The 20,880-nt window shown below is 48.1% G+C and overlaps 8 protein-coding genes across 8 annotated transcripts; 6 read left to right on the forward strand and 2 right to left on the reverse strand.

Moving 5' to 3' along the window:
* Positions 1–283: 283 nt before the first annotated feature.
* ASPWEDRAFT_43017 (ubiquitin-specific protease UBP15) lies at positions 284–4,988 on the forward strand. Its single transcript, XM_040835931.1, has 11 exons — positions 284–693; positions 789–915; positions 1,084–1,228; positions 1,293–1,450; positions 1,504–1,693; positions 1,743–1,851; positions 1,904–2,852; positions 2,904–4,039; positions 4,091–4,405; positions 4,460–4,589; positions 4,647–4,988. Exons 1-11 carry the CDS (start codon positions 685–687, stop codon positions 4,754–4,756), a joined length of 3,378 nt encoding a protein of 1,125 aa, XP_040686657.1. The 5' UTR covers positions 284–684; the 3' UTR covers positions 4,757–4,988.
* A 274-nt stretch (positions 4,989–5,262) lies between these two features.
* Positions 5,263–6,197, forward strand: ASPWEDRAFT_174409 (emp24/gp25L/p24 family protein; the record flags this gene model as incomplete). Its single annotated transcript, XM_040831222.1, has 4 exons — positions 5,263–5,415; positions 5,482–5,670; positions 5,804–6,083; positions 6,187–6,197. The coding sequence occupies 4 exons, from the start codon at positions 5,263–5,265 to the stop codon at positions 6,195–6,197; spliced, it is 633 nt and encodes a 210-aa protein (XP_040686658.1).
* A 3,142-nt stretch (positions 6,198–9,339) lies between these two features.
* ASPWEDRAFT_43022 (uncharacterized protein) lies at positions 9,340–10,218 on the forward strand. Its single transcript, XM_040835932.1, has one exon. The coding sequence runs from the start codon at positions 9,660–9,662 to the stop codon at positions 10,032–10,034; it is 375 nt and encodes a 124-aa protein (XP_040686659.1). The 5' UTR covers positions 9,340–9,659; the 3' UTR covers positions 10,035–10,218.
* A 1,137-nt stretch (positions 10,219–11,355) lies between these two features.
* ASPWEDRAFT_600363 (uncharacterized protein) lies at positions 11,356–12,684 on the forward strand. Its single transcript, XM_040838494.1, has 4 exons — positions 11,356–11,449; positions 11,571–12,198; positions 12,286–12,359; positions 12,438–12,684. The coding sequence occupies exons 2-4, from the start codon at positions 11,655–11,657 to the stop codon at positions 12,576–12,578; spliced, it is 759 nt and encodes a 252-aa protein (XP_040686660.1). The 5' UTR covers positions 11,356–11,449; positions 11,571–11,654; the 3' UTR covers positions 12,579–12,684.
* A 105-nt stretch (positions 12,685–12,789) lies between these two features.
* On the reverse strand, positions 12,790–14,506 carry ASPWEDRAFT_115831 (RNA polymerase II-binding domain-containing protein; the record flags this gene model as incomplete). Its single annotated transcript, XM_040828612.1, has 2 exons — positions 12,790–14,277; positions 14,357–14,506. 2 exons carry the CDS (start codon positions 14,504–14,506, stop codon positions 12,790–12,792), a joined length of 1,638 nt encoding a protein of 545 aa, XP_040686661.1.
* Positions 14,507–16,032: 1,526 nt separating this feature from the next.
* ASPWEDRAFT_114897 (uncharacterized protein) lies at positions 16,033–16,311 on the forward strand (the record flags this gene model as incomplete). Its single annotated transcript, XM_040828531.1, has 2 exons — positions 16,033–16,214; positions 16,278–16,311. 2 exons carry the CDS (start codon positions 16,033–16,035, stop codon positions 16,309–16,311), a joined length of 216 nt encoding a protein of 71 aa, XP_040686662.1.
* A 640-nt stretch (positions 16,312–16,951) lies between these two features.
* On the reverse strand, positions 16,952–17,592 carry ASPWEDRAFT_30105 (uncharacterized protein; the record flags this gene model as incomplete). The annotated part of the gene is made up of 4 exons (XM_040833363.1): positions 16,952–17,313; positions 17,392–17,417; positions 17,503–17,516; positions 17,584–17,592. 4 exons carry the CDS (start codon positions 17,590–17,592, stop codon positions 16,952–16,954), a joined length of 411 nt encoding a protein of 136 aa, XP_040686663.1.
* Positions 17,593–18,057: 465 nt separating this feature from the next.
* On the forward strand, positions 18,058–20,640 carry ASPWEDRAFT_53047 (TFIIH/NER complex ATPase/helicase subunit SSL2; the record flags this gene model as incomplete). The annotated part of the gene is made up of 3 exons (XM_040837819.1): positions 18,058–18,085; positions 18,139–18,249; positions 18,308–20,640. 3 exons carry the CDS (start codon positions 18,058–18,060, stop codon positions 20,638–20,640), a joined length of 2,472 nt encoding a protein of 823 aa, XP_040686664.1.
* Positions 20,641–20,880: the final 240 nt, after the last annotated feature.

The raw sequence follows: 20,880 nt of genomic DNA on the forward strand, positions 1-20,880 counted from the left end.
AGGCTATTTCGCTTCTCCCCTCCACATCCAGTTTTGGTTTGGTGTGTGGATGATCAAACAGTGCGCCTTACTCAAGCTTAGATAGACTGTGATATCACATTGAACAAATTATCCTCAGATTGAATTGAATATGAGGAATGTATGGAATTTAAAGATAGAATATAACCACTTTGACAGTGAAGTAGTTGTACAGTCAGCTAGGCAACAATTAATACCGTCAGACTTGGGGAACAAAGAAGCTGCAGATGTCTTCGAATAATCCATCGTTCATGGATACGCCTAAGAATAACCAGGAATGCCCCGCTAACAGAGCTTTCCCACCCTCTCCAGCTGCATAGTCGTTAGTTAGGATACCGTTAATCGAGGGCTTCTTTTTCTTCCGTGGGTTTTAACGGTCTTTTGGTGTCCCGCCCAAACGAAACAGCAACTCCGCCACCGCTAGCTTCACCTGCTGGAATTCTTTCTGCTGCAAGCCCAGAACTCTCTTTCGGCACCCATTGCCTCATACCGGCGCCGCAAACCCTCACTACTGACTTTCTTACCCCGTCTCTCTCCTTTCCTGGCAGAACGTGTCCCGATACTCCGTTTTCTTTCCCTATCTTAGCCTCATCGCTTTTTTTACCTATTACTTCAAAGCGGGTGTTTTCCGATCGAAGTGTGTGAAAACACACTTTTTTTCTCTACATGGACAACGTGAGTGTTGCCCGCACCATAGCCGAACTGACATGGGTTGGCTCTGATGTCAGTCGAAAGCAAACCTGCTAACTTCGCATTCTTTGCTCCTCTAGGTCGCGGACAGTGATATGCTCGTCGATGAATACGAGCAATATCAAAATAATAATGACAGAACCGACGTTGTCGTCGTCTCCCGCGATGGTTCAGAGGAGCCAGAGCCAGAGCCTCTTGCAGACGACCGTAAGAGCCCTCACCACCACCACCCCCTTACAACCCAACCGATAGTCCCATACCTGCTATTTCAAAAGAGAACTCCGGGCAGTTGCTCCGGATCCGCAGATTCTGCAGTGGAGATATTCGTGCCGACCAAACGTTCTCAAGATTTCTTTCTAATTTGATTTGGTATAGATGCAGCAATGATGGCGCGGATTCTCCCCAAAGACCCGGATTTGGAGACACTGGAAGAGACACACCACACATGGCACATTCAGGGTTGGCGCAATCTGAAGCGCAAGGAACATGGGCCGGTCTTCGAATGCGGGGGTTCCCCATGGTAGGTAGATAACCTTGGCTCTAAGTACAGCGTTGGAAAGACACGGCTCTGACAGTCGCAACAGGCGGATCCTGTTCTTTCCCTATGGAAACCACGTTGAGCACGCCTCGTTTTATCTGGAACACGCATGGGAAAAGGACCCGCCAGAGAATTGGTACGCTTGCGTGCAGTTTGCCCTAGTCCTATCGAATGTGAACGATCCCTCTATATACATGTCTCATGGTACGCAAATCAATACGCCTGGAATTTATAAAACTCTTACTCATTCTATCTAGTCGCTACCCACCGATTTAACGCGGACGAGGGGGATTGGGGTTTCACACGATTCTGCGAACTGCGAAGACTTTTCAGCATGTCGTGGGAAGATCGAGGATCGCCCCTGGTTCAGAATGAAGAGGCGAAAATCACAGCTTATGTTCGTGTTGTGAAAGACCCGACTGGTGTGCTTTGGCACAGCTTCCAAAAGTATGTTTTCCTCGTTTGGCCCCAGTCATCGCAATGCTGATTGTTCTAGCTATGATTCAAAGAAGGAGACCGGAATGGTTGGATTGAAGAACCAGGGTGCGACTTGCTACCTTAACTCTCTCCTACAGTCTCTGTATTTCACCAATTCTTTCAGAAAGGTATGTGCCTACATCTCTGTCTTTTTACGCTACGATAATAACTGTTTCCAAGGCCGTTTACGAAATTCCGACAGAGACCGAGGCCTCGAGGGACAACAGTGCTTGGACTCTTCAGCGACTGTTCAACAACCTGCAAACAAGCGAGAACTCTGTCTCAACAACCGAGCTCACGGCATCCTTTGGCTGGGAATCGAGGCAAATCTTCGAGCAGCAGGATGTCCAGGAACTTTCGAGAAAGCTCATGGAACGGCTAGAGGAGAGAATGAAGGGCACCCCCGCTGAAAAAGCCCTGCCCGACCTATTCGTTGGAAAAACGAAAACCTACATTTCTTGCATCAATGTTGATTATGAATCGTCTCGCGTGGAGGACTTTTGGGACATTCAGCTCAACGTAAGAGGCAACAAGACACTCGATGACAGTTTCAAAGATTACATTCAGGTGGAAACTCTTGAAGGTGAAAACAAATACGATGCTGGCCAACCGTATGGGCTGCAAGACGCTAAGAAGGGTGTCATTTTCGAAAGTTTCCCGCCCGTCCTTCATCTGCACCTTAAGCGATTCGAGTACGATATTAACCGTGATGCGATGATGAAATTGAATGACCGACATGCTTTCCCAATGGAATTTGATGCAACGCCTTACCTCTCCAATGAAGCCGACAAGTCCGAATCTTGGATCTATCAATTACATGGTGTACTGGTGCACAGTGGTGACTTTAATGCTGGTCATTATTATGCCTTCCTGAAGCCCACCAAAGATGGACATTGGTATCGGTTTGACGACGACAGAGTGACCCGTGCCACGGACAAGGAGGTTCTTGATGAGAATTACGGTGGTGAATACGAGCTTACGAACGGGGCGACCGGTGTCCGACAGCCTTACACCCGAGGATTGTCTACTAAGCGGTCGATGAATGCTTACATGTTGGTTTATGTCCGAAAGACGAGACTGGATGATGTTCTTCTGCCCATTACACAGGACGATGTTCCTTCTCACATTGGTATGGAACCGTACTGCTTTCACTTTACCCTTTTTACTGACTAGATTAAAGAGAAACGATTGGTCGAGGAACGCGTGGAAGCTGCCCGTAGGAAGAAGGAAAGAGAAGAGGCCCACTTGTACATCAACGTCGGAGTCCTGACAGAAGAGTCTTTCCAATCCCACCATGGGTTTGATCTAACGAGCTTCGAACTGCCAGCCGGTGACCCAGCCCTAGCCAAGCAATACCGAATCCTTAGAGCCCAGAAGGTTGGGGAGTTTGCGGAACAACTCGCGGAAGAAAAGGGTCTCCAAGGAAGCCAGATTCGGTTCTGGGTGATGGTGAATCGACAAAACAAGACTACTCGGCCTGACCAGGTTATCAAAGATCCAGAGATGACTGTCGAAGAAGCATACAGTAGATTCGGCACGAAAGGAAATGCGTTCAGGGTGTGGATGGAAGTTGGCGAGCTTTCCGCCGATGGAACGGTCTCATGGCCAGATAGCAACAACTCCGTTCTTATCTTCCTGAAACATTTTGATGCTGCAGCGCAAACCTTGACTGGAGTTGGCCCGGTCTATGTCCGCAAGAACCAGAAAGTTGCCGATCTCGCACCGACGATACTGGAGAAAATGAACTGGCCTGCTGGCACGGAGTTTATGCTTTTTGAGGAAATCAAACACAACATGATTGATGTTATGAAACCCAAGCAGACCTTCCAGCAGTCTGAAATCCAGGATGGCGACATCATCGCTTTCCAGCGAACAGTCAAAGACTCGGAGCTGCCCCCTACCGCATTGTATCCCGACGCAAGGCAATACTATGATTACCTTCTGAACAGGATAAACATTACTTTCGCTCCCATTAGGGGTGGCGACAGTGATGAGTTTACGCTGACTCTTAGCCGAAAAATGACATATGATCAGTTCTCAAAGAAGGTTGGGGAACATCTTGGGGTGGACTTCACACATTTGCGATTTGCTCCCGTCCTTGCAAGCACTGGAAAGCCGAAAGCATTTATCAAGCGGAACCCCAACCAGGCAAACCAGACATTGTTCCAGATTCTGAGTGGTCAAATTGGTGGTTACGGGTACAGCATACACCGTCCGGATGCGCTGTTGTATGAGGTTTTGGAGACGAGTTTGAGCGACTTTGAGTCTAAGAAATGCCTGAAAGTGACGTGGCTCCCTGAGGGTATCACCAAAGAGGTAAGCTTTTTCATACATATTAAACAAGCAGAATGCTCATGGATATGGCAGCAAGTTATTGAGGTCTTGGTGCCCCGTGAAGGAACTGTTTCCGATCTCCTGGCTGGATTGCAGAAGAAGGCAAACCTTGACGATGATGCCATTCAAAACCTGAGAGTCTTCGAGTCCCACAGCGGCAAGATATACAAGGAACTTCAGGAGGATTCTCGGATCATCGGTATCAATGAGTTTTCGACGTTGTATGCCGAGAAAATACCAGAAGAAGAGGCACATATGGAGGAAGGTGAAAGGACGATCAATGCGTTCAACTTTGACCGGGAACCGAGCAAGCCGCACGGCGTGCCTTTCAAGTTTGTTGTCAAGCCTGTAAGTGGACCATCATTGCTTTCTCTAAGCGTGCGTTTTTCTAATGCGTGACAGGGAGAGATCTTCAAGCAGACAAAGGAGAGGCTGTCGAAACGGACCGGTATCAAGGGTAAGCAGTTTGAGAAGATCAAATTTGCAGTTGTTCCTCGCAACCTATACTCTAGCCCGCGCTATATCGAAGAGGGTAAGTTTGATCTTTGTTTTATGGGATACGGGAATGAGACTAATTCGACTGTTTTAGATGATATACTCTCGGATATCGCGAGTGAGCAAGACGATATCCTGGGTCTCGACCATGTAAATAAGAACCGGAGCTTTTGGAACCGAAGCGAGTCTTTCTTCATTCGATAGAAGTGGAGTTGATGTGGTGTCTTGCATTCTAGGTTGGAGGGGGTTCCCATTTATGGAGGAGGGCATACTGCTATCGAAGCTTGTGAAAATACTGTATACCTGCTAAGCAACACTGGTATATTGACAAAGACCATAAATTTGAATGAAATAGCTTGTTTTATTTGCTTATCTTGCTTTACATTGCTTGATATTGCTTTATTTAGCACTGAAGCTGCCAGTAATGTAAGGCAATACATTTATTCGTCTAATTCTTTGTTCATTGTTTAAATATCCTTCCAGTAGCGTTTAATAGTTGTAGCTTATTGTTAGTTGACACGGAGCTGTGGATGGTCTGGCCGCAACGGATGCAAACAAACCAAACATGGCGGAACACACAGCTGTCCAGAAACCTCAACTCCTGACCCATTCATAGATCGCGTGTTTCCCTTCGATCAAACCACATCTTGAGGAGAGTTGTCCTGGTCGCGATATCGGCTCTCTCGCTCTTCCGTTCGTTCAGCTTTACGATGCATTTTGCAACTCTGGTCATTGGCCTTTTGGCCACGGTGGTGTCGACCGTTTCGGCAACCGCTCTCACCTACAAGCTCGAAGCCAACGAGAAGGCCTGCTTCCACACCTACGTTGACCAGTTGAACTCGAAGGTTGCCTTTTACTTTGCGGTATGTGATTTACGGAGTGGGCTTTACATGGTTGGAAAGTAAATGGCTGATAATGGTTGGATCTAGGTGCAATCCGGAGGTTCTTTCGATGTTGACTACTCGGTCACCGGTCCGGGTGGTAAGGTGATCATGTCGGATACCAAGGAGCGACAAGGCGACTTTGTGTTCACGGCTCAGAGCATTGGCGAGTACCAATTCTGCTTCAACAATGAGATGTCCACCTTTGCGGAGAAATATGTGGACTTTGAGATTGCGGTATGGCCTCTCTTTCCGGTTTTTTTACAATGATGACGGGTGATGGCAAGGGGATGATTCTGTTTATCCACATATGCTCCCTGTTTAGTTATGAGTGATAATGGACTGACGTTGATGGTTTGGTCGTTAACAGGTTGAACACGAGGAACGCGCTCAGCTGCCTTCCAAACAAGGAGCCAGCCCCGAGCAGGCATCGGCGCTTGAGGAGTCCATCTTCAAGCTGTCTGCCCAGCTGTCGACGATTTCGCGGAACCAAAAGTACTTCCGGACGCGCGAGAACCGCAACTTCAGCACTGTCCGGAGCACGGAGCGTCGAATCTTCAACTTTAGCGTGATTGAGGGACTGATGATGGTGTCGATGGCCGGATTGCAGGTGTTTGTTGTCCGGTTCTTCTTCCAGGGCGCCAGAAAAGGTACGTCATATCTCCTCTCCTCTCCCCATGGCTATCAAGTCCTCTCCGCATTTGGAAATTGCTTTTTTCAATAATTCCTGACCGACTTTGTGTGTCTCTGCAGGTTACGTGTGATGAGCATGAGCATGAATTATAATAATGTCCAAATTGAAACTGTGTCGTGTACTAGTGTATCTACCCTTTCCCTGATAGGATTTAGATTTTTTTCATTACTTTTTTTACTGCTTTATTTTATTTTTGAAGCAGGCAATGCAAAGCGGCCTTGAAAGATAGTCACGTCATGGGAAGAGCGAGATTTGCGTAGTTATTTTTTCATGGTGGATTCATGGATATCTCATCCCTCGCCTCGCACCGAGCGCAGAGTCGGTACTCTCTGCGGTATCTCCAGGTAGTATAGCCTCTCGCCAATGAGAAACATTTTCTACAATTCTCCCCTCAAAAAAAGTAAGCTACTAAGGATAGCTAATAGTCGGAAAAAGAGAGCTTCTGTGGAAACTCATCATGGTGATGTGCTGGACCCTGAAGACCCCAAGACCCAAGACCCAAGACCCAAGACCCAAGGGCTGCCAAAAGGACAGACGTCGGTCGATCGCAAAACAGACCAGCGGAAAACGGCAAGTCAAAAAGATAAAAATGAGGAGAAAACAGAGGCTGACATGGAGTAGAGATTATCATCGACCATGTGAACAATGGAAGTGGATATCATCAACCACTGTGTCTGTGGCTATCCCACTGTCTCGGATTGAGTGAACCAAGCAGAGTCAAGTCTGGAATGGATCATGAGGGAAACCCATGGACCGATGGATTTTCGTTGACGGAAAAAGAAATGAACAGAGTATTTGCCACACGAGGTTGGGCGGACAACGAGATGACATGACGAGACCCTTTCTTTTCCTATTTCCTATGAAGGGAAGCGATGTGCGGTCTATCGCATAGGGGGAAAGATGAGATGTATGCCAGTACTATGTAACCAAAGCCTCCGCTACAGTGCATGACGTTACGCTGCAGTCTCTTGTCGATTCGACATCATCCAACTGCTAAGATGGTCATGATCTGTCAAGTGCCGAAATATTAGGACGAAAGAGGAAGAAGAAGTGATATCATTCCAAGCAAAAGGGCCCTCTTCGCTGGACAGTGGGCCAACCACGTTGTCGTCGTGTTCTGGGTTGAGATTTCCCAGGGGATGTGACGGATTCATCGACTGGATACTTTGTACCTTGCCTTTAGTTGTGGAGAAATAAATTGTTCACCCCAATGACAATGTAACCACTCCCATACCATACTTGGTATCCCGAGTGTCCGATGTCCAGGGATTATGATGGGATGATATGACGATGATAACGTTCCACGAGGGCTGACGATTGTTCGGGGGTATTTTTCAATTTTCATTCTTTGTGTATGTGTGTCTATCTCTGATTTCATCGGGCAGTCTTTATGCTTTAGTGTTGCAACGGAGGGTTTACCTTATGTTCTAGACCATCAGATGCAGACGGGAGGATGCTATATAATTCCGGCATGGGGGTTAGTTGGTGTTGATCAACCTGATGCATATATAGTACTATGTATACGATATCGATATCCACTTGTTGTTCTGTGGTGTTCTTGAATGATCCACTGATGATGAGATATGTGCTACCACTGCAGATTGTTACTCTGTGGAGTAGTACTTGGATATCCACGTAGAATATGCAGATCGAGTCTATCATTTTGTTAGGAATGAGGTTGATATGAGTGGAAGACATCTCCACCTACATATACAAAAGTACAGGATAGCACATAGTATAAAGTACATCTAAACAACAGACAGAAGTAGAAATAAACTATCCATCTATCATCTTCTTCCACATTGAAGTACTCGGTATCTTCGACTTCTATCTCGATAGAATGACGTCAATGGCTGACGGCCTCAGGCACTCTCCACTGCGCACGAACAAATCATCGCCACCAGCGCCGAACCTCTTCGCATTCATCTCCAACATCGACTGGCGATTTCGCATTTCGCACTCTCTCGTTGGATCAGCAGCGTCTCCTGTTCATCCACATTGTTGGAGCTGCTGTTGCTGAGCTCCCACCCCCCTTGTCTATCTACTACATCTCATTAGACAGTCGGCTCTCGATGTACTCCGCAAGGAGGGGGGAATCCACCTCGACCGAAGCTCCATCTTTTTTTTTTCTTCCCTTTCTTTTCTCTCTGCCATTTCCTTCGATGGACATCGAATATGCCAGATTGGGAGGTCGCGTAGGTTTGAATGACGCCACAATAACCACCGAATATGTCTGGACTGCGTGTCTAGACTGTGGATAATGAGGCTACTCCTACACACTCTGTCCATACATACTCGACCCGAACTAGTCCATCACTATCTCTGCACCTAGTTGAATAGCTTCAACCTCATCTGCGGTCACTGCAGCCTTTTTCGTCTCCGCGCGGAATATCCACTTTGCTGTCCCGGTGACTTTGGCTAGTCTGCCTGTCTGTCCCAGCACAGAGCAATCAGAGCTCTGTCAGACCTCGATCTGCAGGGACACAGGAAAAATTTTATTATTTTCATAGCAATGGAAAATTTCTGATTATTAAAAAATTAGAAAAGAGGGGAAAAGGGAGAAGCAAAATACAACAGGCCAATTTGCAAAAATAACAGCCCTTTTGGTACTTTTCTGGCGCAAAAAGTCGAAATGTCGATCGGAAACGCCATCGGGTGGAGTCGCAGTGGTTGACCCCCTTGGAGTGACTTCATTTCCACTGACTGTCTTGTCGTTTTTTTTCTTCTCTTTTTCCTCTAATTAATTTATATATTTAATTTTCCTGGTTAGTTTGGACTACCGTGTACACTGACCGACTAATGATGTTAGGATCGAGAGATCGAGTGATGGGGTGATGTCGACTGCGAGCATCGAGGCTTTATGATGTCGCCGATGGATCCCCAGACAGCAGATGATGTCATGGTGTTCCCTCCATTGCAGCGGTGGATTCTGATCGTTTTTATGGAGTCTTTTCTTTTTGTAAAAATAAAATAACTGAAATGAAAAAATATTAAAACGGAAAAAATAATAATATCGTTTCCCATTAGGTGAGACAAACTGTTCGCTGCTCGTCTGATAGTGATTTCATATCCAAACTGCACTGATTTATACCTTCTCTGGTGCTGCTCCTCGTGCTTTCCTCGTCTTCTTCGACTTCACTTCATCCTCTTCCAGCCAAACTTCTTCTCTTTTGCTCTCTGCCCCCCGGCATCTCCCATCCTGTCTATCCCTTCGTATCTCCATATAGACTTCTTAGACTTTCAGCCCTTTCACTAAGCATCTTCTTAGTTGATCGCCCTTAACTCCTTAAAGGTGAGCCAGGAAAAAAAAAAAAAAGAAAACTCCAAAAATACCATCGTGTCCTCTTCTCCCGGCGAGGATTCCCCTCGCATCGTCTTTCCCATCAGGCATCCTTGGATTTCCCCCCCGCGGGTTGTGCCTCGGTTACACGATGTGGATCGTCGACTGAAATGTGTTCGCGAAGAGATGGAGTGATGGAGTTGGACTATTTCGACTGACAGCCCTGCTTCATTAGACTCATCTCTATACACCATGGCCTCCATGCAACAATCTGGAAATATTCAAATGTTCCCCACCGACGGCGGAGGCTGTCGTCCTCCTGGTAACAACGCTGTCGACAACTCAAGACCCCTCGACCCCCGTACTTCGCTCGAAGACTACAACCGCGTCATGCTCGAATACACTCAGCGTCGAATGTCCACCTTTATGGAGATGGAAGAAGGTAGTGCTTCGCCTGTCAGCCGCAGCAGTCGTGGCAGCAACACCAGCGGTAACAGTGGTGCTTCGGCCAGCGGCGTGCTGGCTCGTCAGGCTGCTGCTCCCACATCTGCAGGCCCTCCCAGCTCCTATGGCTCCGAAGAAAGCAGTCCACCCGGGAATACTGCTGGCTCCAAGCCAGCGTTTTGATCGCCCATCTCATTTCGACATGTTGGTTGTTTGACACGTTATATGATCCGATCGATACCACTTTGCATACTAGCGCCTTGACATATTTATATAACGCCCCCGATACACGACTGGCGACCACGTTTCATGTTTCATGTCGACAACCAACCGGTTTATAGAGGAGGTGGCAGCCCTCCATGTGGAGTTTTTTTTTTGGTGATTGATGAGGAGACCAGTGACCCGTGAGACATTGCGTTCTCTATCGTCTTTCAGGCGTTTCATGGCTTATCAGCGCGAGCGCTTTTCTTGGAATTACTAGCGACAGCGAATCGATGCTTTGAAGGCAATGAGTGTGCTGTCTCTGGACTGAGTCACTGACTTCGCTCCTTTGAAAGATCCTGTGTCCATCTTTTGGTTTGATATATTGTCCCCTTTCGGACATATCCTTCCCCTCGAGCTCATCAGAGTCAAGGCACATCAACCTTCTGGTTCAGATTCCTGCTGGCATCTGATTCATTCGGTTCATGGGGTTTTAACTCGAGCAATTTGATTTTACGCTTTTACTTTTCACCTTGCTATCCCCCGCTTCAAAATCCATTTCAAAACAGGAAAAAAAGTCACCAAAATTGCCCCTTCCCCATGTCTATGTCCGACCTTTCGCTTCTTGTCACTCATTTACTTTCACCATTCTTCTCGATTGTGGCTGTTCGCTATATCATCTTCGGACAGCAATACAACCAATTTTTTCTTCCCATCTACCCTCCATCATCACCTGTTGCACGGTCTGGGCCCGATTGCTGTGGTGTAAGCCTTCTGCGAAGGAGCGTTTGTACGATAATTCTTGTTCTCTCTGTGTGTTAGTATTGCTCTTGCTGTGTTCTGGATTCCCTCGGATGGTTTGTATCCCCGTTATGATGTTATGCTTTTATGATTATGTTGGCTCGGGTTCGAGCCATCGGATATATGTACGATAATCAATCCAGCCACAGCTGTGGACTTTTCTCTTGGACGAAGGCCTTGGTCGACCGCAACAACATCCTAAACTTAAGATTTAATAGTCTATCCCTTACTGATGATCATCAAGCCAGACAGCAAAAGGTTTCGAGACTGTCTTGGAGGAATGCCCAAGGGATGTTTCACTTGCCGAAGACTGGTCTATCATGACTATGTCTACATATTGGTCTTGATTGATGTCTAGGAAGACTTTATATGCAGGTGTCAATCGACTACATGGCATTAAACATTGTCATGCATCATGGATGGTAGTCAAATTGACCAAGTCTCGTGCGAGGATCGGAACATTCCATCCATCCACAACCTGATACATACTGTTCTCACATTCCAGTCACGGCCTATATGCTCCTTGTTGGCAACTGACAGAACTAGAGTAAACAAAAGCCATGCTCTATCAAGGAGATAGTCAACCCTAACCTCAAGTTGGCTCTCCTTGTGCCCTTTCTCTTCTCCCTTTCCTGGTTTATCTCGTTTCCTCATGTCTTTTCATCTCATTAATTCCCTTTATCCTTGGAATTTCTAAATTCACTAACTGAACGCAAGTCATTCTTTTCACCACACTCGCTGAGTGTTTACTTTCTTTTATCCAAACTACCCAGTCATTCATTATCATCATCATCAGCCAAAATGCGTCCTTCTGTCCTTCTCGCCTGCGCATCCAGCTTTGTTCTCGCGGCCGCTGTCCCAGTCGGCCACGAAACAACATCCACTACGTTGAATGTACCTACAACAACTCCACCATTGTTGGGCATCCCTTCACCAACAACCCATTTGCCCACACCATCAAAGAGCTCCAAACCATCTTTCTCGCCGTATAGTCCAACGCCCACGCCCAAGAAAACTCCAACGAGCATCAAGCCGCTCTTCGCCCCGTATAATCCATCCAGCACGCCCACGCCGCCGTCCACATCAACACCTCACCTTCTCCCATCCAGCACGCGCACAGGGAAAAGCAAACACAAACCCGCATCCCTCGCGTCCCGGATCCAATCATCGTCTGCCGCAGTCCACACCCCATCAAACACCCCTAAACCGGAAACATGTCCATCCGGGAAATCGAAAATGTGCTGCACGTCTATCGACGGGATTGGGGACCAGCTCACGGGTGGACTGGGTAGTATCCTACCCTATGTGGGTGGGATTCAGATTTCGTCGATTTTGGGGTTGGAGTGTATGTTTCCCCTCCGCCCCTTTCAGTTTCGCCTTGAAAAGGGAAAGGAGAGAAGAGAAAAGTTGTAGATGGCTAATGATGTGATAGGTAAACCAATGGCTTATTCTGATCCCGAGGAATTCTGCGAAGAGAGTATTATGTGTTGTCATGGGGCTCCTACGGTAAGTCCTTATTCTTGTTTTGGATTTTGATTCTGTTGAATCTGTTTGATCTTAATGGTGATTGTGACTAACGTTCAGCAGAAGGATATCTTCAAAACATGTGAAATGTTCGACAAGGCGATCGCCAAGAAGCATAGTTCGAGTGCTAGTGCCGCTGTGGCTGCTACTACCGCTACGCCTTCTCTATCTCCATCCCCATCTCCATCGAAGAAGGGTTGAGGGTTCGATGAGTTGATGGATGGGGGTTTTGGATAGTGTGTTTTTCTTGGAGGGTTGGTTTTCTGCTCGGGTCTTTTTGGTTTGGCATGTATCTTTTATTTTATTCTCGTCAAAAATAGGCTAGGAATTGATGTTGTCAATTGGGTACAGACAGATGATTTAATAGTTTCTTTATGATAGGTAATACGATTATCATACATATTTTATAAGATCACCTCCAACCACGACCATACCCGCCTTGCCAGTGCCCTGCACCCGGCCCGGGACTTCCCGAATGAGGAGGTGGGAAGTGATAACCCGGATGACCTGGTCCCATATTCATTGGAGGAAAGGCACTTCCTTGCACTGGAAATGGGGGAGGAAATGCCGGCTGGTTCATGCCTGGTGGAAAGCCCATTGTCGGCATCGGTGGGGGTGGGAGTGGTGGCCAGGGGCCTTGGTAGTTTGGTGGAGGTGGGGGGGCAGCACTTGGGACCATGTTGGGATTGAACCCATGCGGTGGAGCGCCACCACCCGGTGGGAAATTGAAAGGTGCAGGTGGTGGTACAGGGATCCCTGGTGGAGGTACGTATTGTTGGTGTTGTGGTTGGTGAGGAGGAGGGAAAGAAGATCGTGGAGGGGACGGCCCGCGTGGGGAATAGGAGCGTGAGCGTCGACGGGAACTACTTCGCGATCGAGAATAATCTCGTCTGCGAGATCGGGATCGGGATCTGGAGCGTCTGCTATCGTCGCTATCTGCGCTGTCGCTGTAGCGTCTTCGTCTGGGGCTCCGGCTCCGACTCCGGCTCCGACTCCAGCTTCGGCGAGAGTCACCCGAGTCTCGGGTCTGATTTCGCTTCTTCATCTGTTGACAGAATGTTCGAGACCAGCCGTAGTAGGTTTCCCCATTGAGGATGTCGCCGGTAATTCCGTCTCGTATCACCGTTTGTCCCAGGTCATCAATGTCGATGACATCCTCCTCATTCTTCTCCGGCTTGCCTGGTCCGTATATCCGGTCGACATCTTTCATAAATGTCTTGAGTGCGGCCACTAGTTTGGCATCCGCTGGTCCAGCCAGGAATTGCAGTGGTCGAATGGAATCCGGCCGGAGAGGTACTGTCGAGTCCGGAATGATGTGGGGGACCAGGTTGCCCGCGGGGAGATCATAATAGGGTGTAGAAGGATCACCATGGGTTGATGGCATGATAAACGGGGCGTCTTTGCCTGTGAACTTCTTTGTCGACTCGGTATTATTTTCCTCCACCCCGATGGATGTCTTGACAGGCCCAGACAAGGCCGAGCTCTTCACCACCTCCCGGAGCTTATCCACGTAGTCGGCCCCATAGTATCCATGATCCGCCCAAATTTCCAGCAAATCATCCAGTCGTCTGTGGTGTTTGGGGTGCTTTTCTCGATCGTAGGATGCGGCGTACCCCAATAGTTCCACAATATACGGCTGCAGCGAGCCACTTAGTGTAGAAAAAGCGGCGGTCGAGTCTAGATGGTATTTGGTGTGATGGAACAAATCGTTGAGCAGGTATAGAATATGCAACCGTTTTCTCTTAGGCGAGAGGCTGACACGAGTGGCCCCGGCCGGCGTGGGCTGTTTTCCATCCTCGACCGGGGTGAAGGAACCGGACAAGGCGACGAGATATTTGGCCCACACGCCGACCCGATTAGATGACGAGATGACATAGTTGAGGAGCCATGATTTGCAAGTCTAGCACGTGGCGACGAGACAAGAACTTTAGTATTCCGGTGACATCGACAGGCAAAAAAAGGAGCTCGACGGATCAAACCTGGATGTTTGCTGGGGAGCAATGCGACAGCGTCCTGTCGAAGGAGGTGTGAAACGCGGTGATTTCGTCGCGAGGAACGGAGGTGGGATCGGGGCGCAAAAGACCCGCAGAGAAGGAGGCCTTTGCAATGGCAATATGATGGGAAGACATGCTTGCGTGGGAGAAAGTAGAAACGTTGGAGATGGAGATGAGATGGAGATAAAGATCGGAGCTTGACTAACACGTGATCTTTGCTGATTGTGTCAATTCAACACCAACGATTAATGCAGCTAATTTGTAGTTTTTGTAGTTTAAGTTACAATTAAATATGGAATTCCCCAGCTTTTGATTAAAATGATAGAATTTGTTCTGTTATTGCAACTGCTCTCTCTATCCAATGCTATTCTGACAGCTGCAATTGTGTTGAGCACGCTGCTTCTGCTGGATTGAACAAGCACCTCATATTGTATTTTAGCTCGATTCAATCGAATAAATATATTCCTTTCGTCATCTCATCCTCTCATCTTCTCATACAGTCGAACTCTTGGACTGTGTGATTGGCTCACCGAACAGGGAATTGGCCGCATCTAAGACTCCACAGATGGGCTGGAAAGCCTTACTACCTGACAGAGGAACTAGTTCAGGCTCAGCTCAACACCGGCGCTGGAGTGAATATAGAATAGCCTGGAAGAAAAGGGAATCCATGAGATAAGATCATCTACGTGGAGAAGATGATGATTCACGCGTGGATCCAGAGATCCATTCTAGCCTCGAAGAGACCCCGACACCGGGGATGGAATGGAGTCTGAGATAAGTGCTGTGCAGTTTCAGCGGAATGGCTGATGTTTGAGGTGGTTGAATTGGAGCTATTTATTAATTTATTTATAGCGGATGATGTCAAACGGGGGCCGATGAGGTGCTGTTGTTGACTCGTTATGAGTGGCATGATTCATCGTGAGATTGCAGCGCCTAAAAAGTGGCATCTGCAAGAGCACACCGCTGCTTCGGATGAGTCGATGCCGCCATCAGCACAGAATTAAAGACTCATCCAAACTTCATCTGCATCCATGGATGAGGATCTCCAGCGTGGTGATAGTCTCAGCCCTCATCATGACTGCAACTACCGGTGGCGTGGCCCGTGTGCCTGAGAGCCCCGCTGTTGGAAGGGATTGGCAGTGGATGGCGTGAGAGGGTGGTGTGGTTAAACAAAGTGCCTCTGCAAAGGGACAAAATGACACTGAAATCTGGCTGCACCTCGTGATTCGGCATTGGATCTCCGGATGATGCGACGGAACAGGAAGATGCCGGCGATCTGGATTTCTGGTGTTTGGAGAGAAGCATCAGAGACCAACTAATACTAGACTATGTAGCCCGGCAATGTGGCCCTCAGGATAGCCTTCATTCATCCAGCCATCGTCTGACGTATCGGCCATCATCCCTACATTCTAGCATCCTCGAAGATCTCCTGATCGCCTGATGTCGAATTCATAATTCCGTGGTGGACCTGGGATAAACCCCGCAGCCTCTCCACATCCAAAAGACTCACTCCACTTCTCAGGCTGCAGCGGCTCGCGATATTCCACGCCAGCTTATATATAGATGGCGATACCCCTCTGATGGTATTCTTATAGTCCAGACCAGTTTATCTGCTTCTACAGTCCAACCATCATATCTTCTACTATCTCATCATGGCCATCATGTCTGCTCGTCTCATCCGCCCTACCATCCGTCACTTTTCCGTCCATCGTCCTGCTCCAGACACTCGTGCCACTCGAGTCATCACCATGTCATGTCTCATCTCTGCTGTTGTCCTCCCCTTTGTCCCTCCTGCTTTGGAGAGCTCTCGTGAAAGAAACCTCGGTTCTCCAAACCACAACAAGTAAGCTTTACCCATCATCCCATCACTGAGTCTTATCTCAAAACTAATGTTTTCTTTTTCCAGGCCGCATCCCCCACTTTGCTTCCATGCTCGTTAGATCAACCCCACTGAAAAAAAGCATCCATGATCTTATCTATGGTTGAATCTCGGCTGGTTTTGCTTTTCTCTGCTTACGCGACTTGATAACGAATTGCGGTTTTTCTTTTATCTCCGGGGATATTGGCGCAGAAACGTTACTTCTATACTCGATCGGATCGGCGAGTATGCGACATTACGCATCACACATTGCATATCGGGGTTGTTGGCGTTAAACCTCCTTTCTTTCTTTTTCTACCATGATATCATTCTGCAAAGGGTTGGTCTGCATGAGTTTCCTTTGTCTATCAGATGGAGTGGGGGTCTGGGACTTTCTATTCCGAAAATCTCAGTCTATGAGGCGTGTTCTCTGTTGATGAGTCTATATGGTGATTTTGACATCATTCTGTTTCTTTTGTCATTGATATTAAATGCCTACTATGGCACTAATAAACTTGAATAAACACAGCTATTGTATGACAAAATCGGTCTTTTCGTATGCTCAATATGCAAATAGGTCTATAAACGATTGACATGGTCCATTGTTCTTCATTTTTTTCAGATTCAACAACCCTCTGCATCGAACAATATACATAGGCGGAGTATTACCCCTCATACATAACCAACTTCATTCCCCCTTTGCATCCCAAATTCTCCAGCACTTAACTGAATCGGTTTCCTCTTGGAGGTCGGAACGGCTGAGCAGCCTCATACTTCCCCTTTTCCAGCACTCGATCCGCCTCGGTATCAGGTTCATGACCAGTCGGAGCTGGATCGTGACTTGCTTCAATACTAGGTGAGGCAACATCATCAGCCGCACTTTGGAACCGGGCCATATTCGCTCGCTTTAAGCTGGGGTCTTCCGTTGGGGGCGCAGCCTTGGATGCTAATTTTGCGGCTTCCTGGCGTCGGTGTTCCGCTTCCATGGAGGCTAATTGGGCCTTGCGTTTGATTTCGGCTTCATATCTCGTGGCACGATCGGCATTGATGGATTTCTTAGCAAAGTAGTAGGCACCGCCGCCGGCTGTGTAAAGATAATAGTTAGTAAATATATAATCAATTTTACAGCTGATGATAATATTGTCCACTATATGAGACTCACCAACGCACAGCGCACCCCAGCCTATCCTGTCATTGTCAACATCCCCTGGTCAGCTATCGAGTCTTTCATCTGTAGATCGTATGATTCTGTCCAGCTAAGGATTCCGCTCACCAGGTTGATCGGATCTAGATAAAACAAGTCAGATATTGTCAATTGCAAGATACTCTAAACAAAAAGGGCTTTGAGACATACCGTATTCATTGTGTATTCGTGCAACTCGTCTTGAGGCAAGAAAAGAGTGAGGATGGAATGAGAACTACGTCAACAGTTCAATAAACCGGCCGAAGAACCGGCCGAAGAACCGGCCGAAAGTCTGCCTTGTGGGGTTGGCCAATCACCGCCTCGCTCCAGCTGTCACCGCCTTCATGCCTCAGGCTGCCACAGAACCGGCAGTCATGATCTTCTGCCTCGTCCATCTCTCATTCAACTTTCTCATCCTCACTCAGACCTCCCATCCCATCTCCCTCGACATCAACGACATTCCCTTCCAAGCTGCCTGGGTTCGATCGGCTCCGCGAGGCATGCTTGTATTTGATACTGCTCGACTGAGGCGCTGGTAGCCTTCCTGAGCATCCGCCATTCATTTCCTTTTGACGCCACCATTGAACGGAATAGACGTTGTTTCGCTTGCGTGGTCTGAAAGAAAGAATTTACAATACATACAATATGCCTCCTAAGCGCAAGGCTACCGACAGTATGGGTTTCTGTGGTTGGGATTAGATAGATAGCAGGCTGACCTTCGTCCAGGCGGTCGGTCTAGTAGAGCGTCGAAACGGGCGACTCCCATCCCGGATGCCGTTGACAGTAGCGATGAATATTCCGAATATGAGGATGATGGCAAGGAAGACAGTCTGAAAGGTAGCGTCGAGTAGTTCATCCATGACGCCACATCAGGCTGCTGACTTTTCCATCCAAGATGTCGTGGATAAATTCTCCCTCGAGTCCTTTAGCAACAAGAAGGCGCCCGCGGTGCAACAACAGAACCCAGATTTTGGCTACAAGGACTTTTCGTCTATGCCCCTTAAGCCGGATCATGCGAATCGTCCCCTTTGGATCGACCCGTTGAAAGGCACCATTACCCTGGAGAGTTTCTCCCCGTTGGCCCCTCAAGCGCAGGATTTCCTCACCACCATCTCCGAGCCTCTCTCCCGTCCGACCCATCTCCACGAGTACCGGTTGACTGGAAATAGTTTGTACGCCGCGGTGTCAGTTGGTCTGCAGCCGACGGATATCATAAACTTCCTGGACCGATTATCGAAGACGCCGCTTCCTGAGACGATCAAATCGTTTATCATTGACTTTACAAAATCTTATGGAAAGATCAAGGTGGTTTTGAAGCACAACCGCTTCTTCGTGGAAAGTACCGACCCGTCGATGCTACAGATGCTCCTACAGGATGAAGTCATCGGACCTCAGAGATTACAAGGAACGGAAGGGATCATTCAGCAAGCGGCCCCGAAGATGGGAGGCCTGGTCATTCCTGGTACAAAAGATGCTGCGGGAGTGAACCAAACAATGGAGCAGCAACAGCCAGCGGAGAATGGCCAAGGTGGCAAACAAGAGGATGAACTTCTTATGGCTATCCGTGATGAGGACGATGATGACGAGGAACAAGCCCAGGTCCACAGCTTTGAAATTCCAAATGAAGCCGTGGAACCGGTCAAAGCGCGTTGCCAGGCCATGGGTTGTCCAGCTTTGGAGGAGTATGATTTCCGAAACGATGAAATCAATCCTACATTGGACATTGACCTGAAGCCGGCTGCACGAATTCGAAGTTACCAAGAAAAGAGTCTGAGCAAGATGTTTGGTAACGGTCGAGCTAAGAGTGGTATTATTGTTTTGCCTTGTGGTGCCGGAAAGACATTGGTGGGTATCACCGCCGGGTGTACCATCAAGAAAGGAACGATCATCCTCTGCACAAGTTCTATGTCTGTGGTGCAATGGAGAAATGAATTCTTGCGATGGTCAAATATTGACCCGGGCGACATTGCAGTGTTCACGTCCGATAATAAGGAAAAGTTCCGCAGATCCACGGGTATCATCGTTTCGACTTACTCCATGGTTTCGCAGACAAGAGCTCGGTCCCACGATGCACAGAAGATGATGGACTGGATTCAGTCGCGAGAATGGGGTCTTATGATTCTTGACGAGGTGCACGTTGTGCCTGCATCCATGTTCCGTAAGGTCACGTCGGCTATCGCGACTCAGAGCAAGCTTGGTCTGACGGCCACCCTACTGCGTGAGGATGACAAGATTAAGGATTTGAACTTCCTGATTGGACCGAAGCTGTATGAAGCCAACTGGATGGAGCTTGCAGAGCAGGGTCACATCGCCAAGGTCCAGTGTGCCGAGGTGTGGTGCCCAATGACTACGGAATTCTATTCAGAGTATATGAGAGAAAAGTCTCGAAAGGCTGCACTTCTCTACATTATGAATCCCCGGAAATTCCAGGCTTGTCAGTTCTTGATTGACTACCATGAGAAGCGAGGAGACAAGGTTATTGTTTTCTCCGACAATGTGTATGCATTGGAGCGGTACGCCCTCAAACTAAACAAGGCCTACATTTATGGTGGTACTCCTCAGAACGAGCGTATGCGGATTCTTGAAAACTTCCAGCACAACGAGCAGGTCAACACTATTTTCCTATCCAAGATCGGTGATACCTCCCTGGATCTGCCTGAGGCGACCTGTCTCATCCAGATCTCGTCGCACTATGGTTCTCGTCGTCAAGAGGCCCAGCGTCTTGGTCGGATTCTGAGAGCCAAGCGCCGAAACGATGAGGGCTTCAACGCCTTCTTCTACTCGCTCGTGTCCAAGGACACAGATGAAATGTTCTATTCCTCGAAACGACAAGCGTTCCTGGTCGACCAAGGTTACGCCTTCAAGGTCATCACACATTTGCAAGGCATCGAGAATCTCGAGGGTCTTGCATACGCCACTCCATCGGAACGTCGCGAGCTCTTGCAGGAAGTCATGCTTCAGAACGAGAACTCCGCAGAGGTTGAAAACGTGACAGACGACCTCTTCAACGCCCGTTCAGGCGGAAACAAGGGCCGAGCAAAGGGGGCCGTGAAGCGCAGCGCAGCTACCCTCAGTGGACTGGCCGGTGGCGAGGACATGGCCTATATCGAATACAACAAGAGCCGGAACAAGCAACTGAAGGACAAGGTCGGTCATCACCCGCTGTTCCGGAAGATGGAGCGCGAGCGTTTGAAGAGAAAGAAGGGGTTGGAAGAAATGATGCGGTGAGCCTGAGCCGATCTCAGAAAGTGATAGAACTCATCGAGCATAGACTGGACATGACTCGAGTTGTTTTTGATCCGTCCTTTTCTCTTGGCTATGCTTTCTGGAGACTGCGCTATGATATTTTGTAATTCTAGAATAATTCATACAAACAAAAAACTACATATTTTCTTGCACACTACTTGGCTTGGGTTATGATCCTCACTAGGAATCAACACAGGACTCTGCCTGCATTATCATACCATC

The sequence above is a fragment of the Aspergillus wentii genome (genome assembly GCF_001890725.1).
Source record: "Aspergillus wentii DTO 134E9 unplaced genomic scaffold ASPWEscaffold_6, whole genome shotgun sequence".
NCBI classification, from domain to species: domain Eukaryota; kingdom Fungi; phylum Ascomycota; class Eurotiomycetes; order Eurotiales; family Aspergillaceae; genus Aspergillus; species Aspergillus wentii.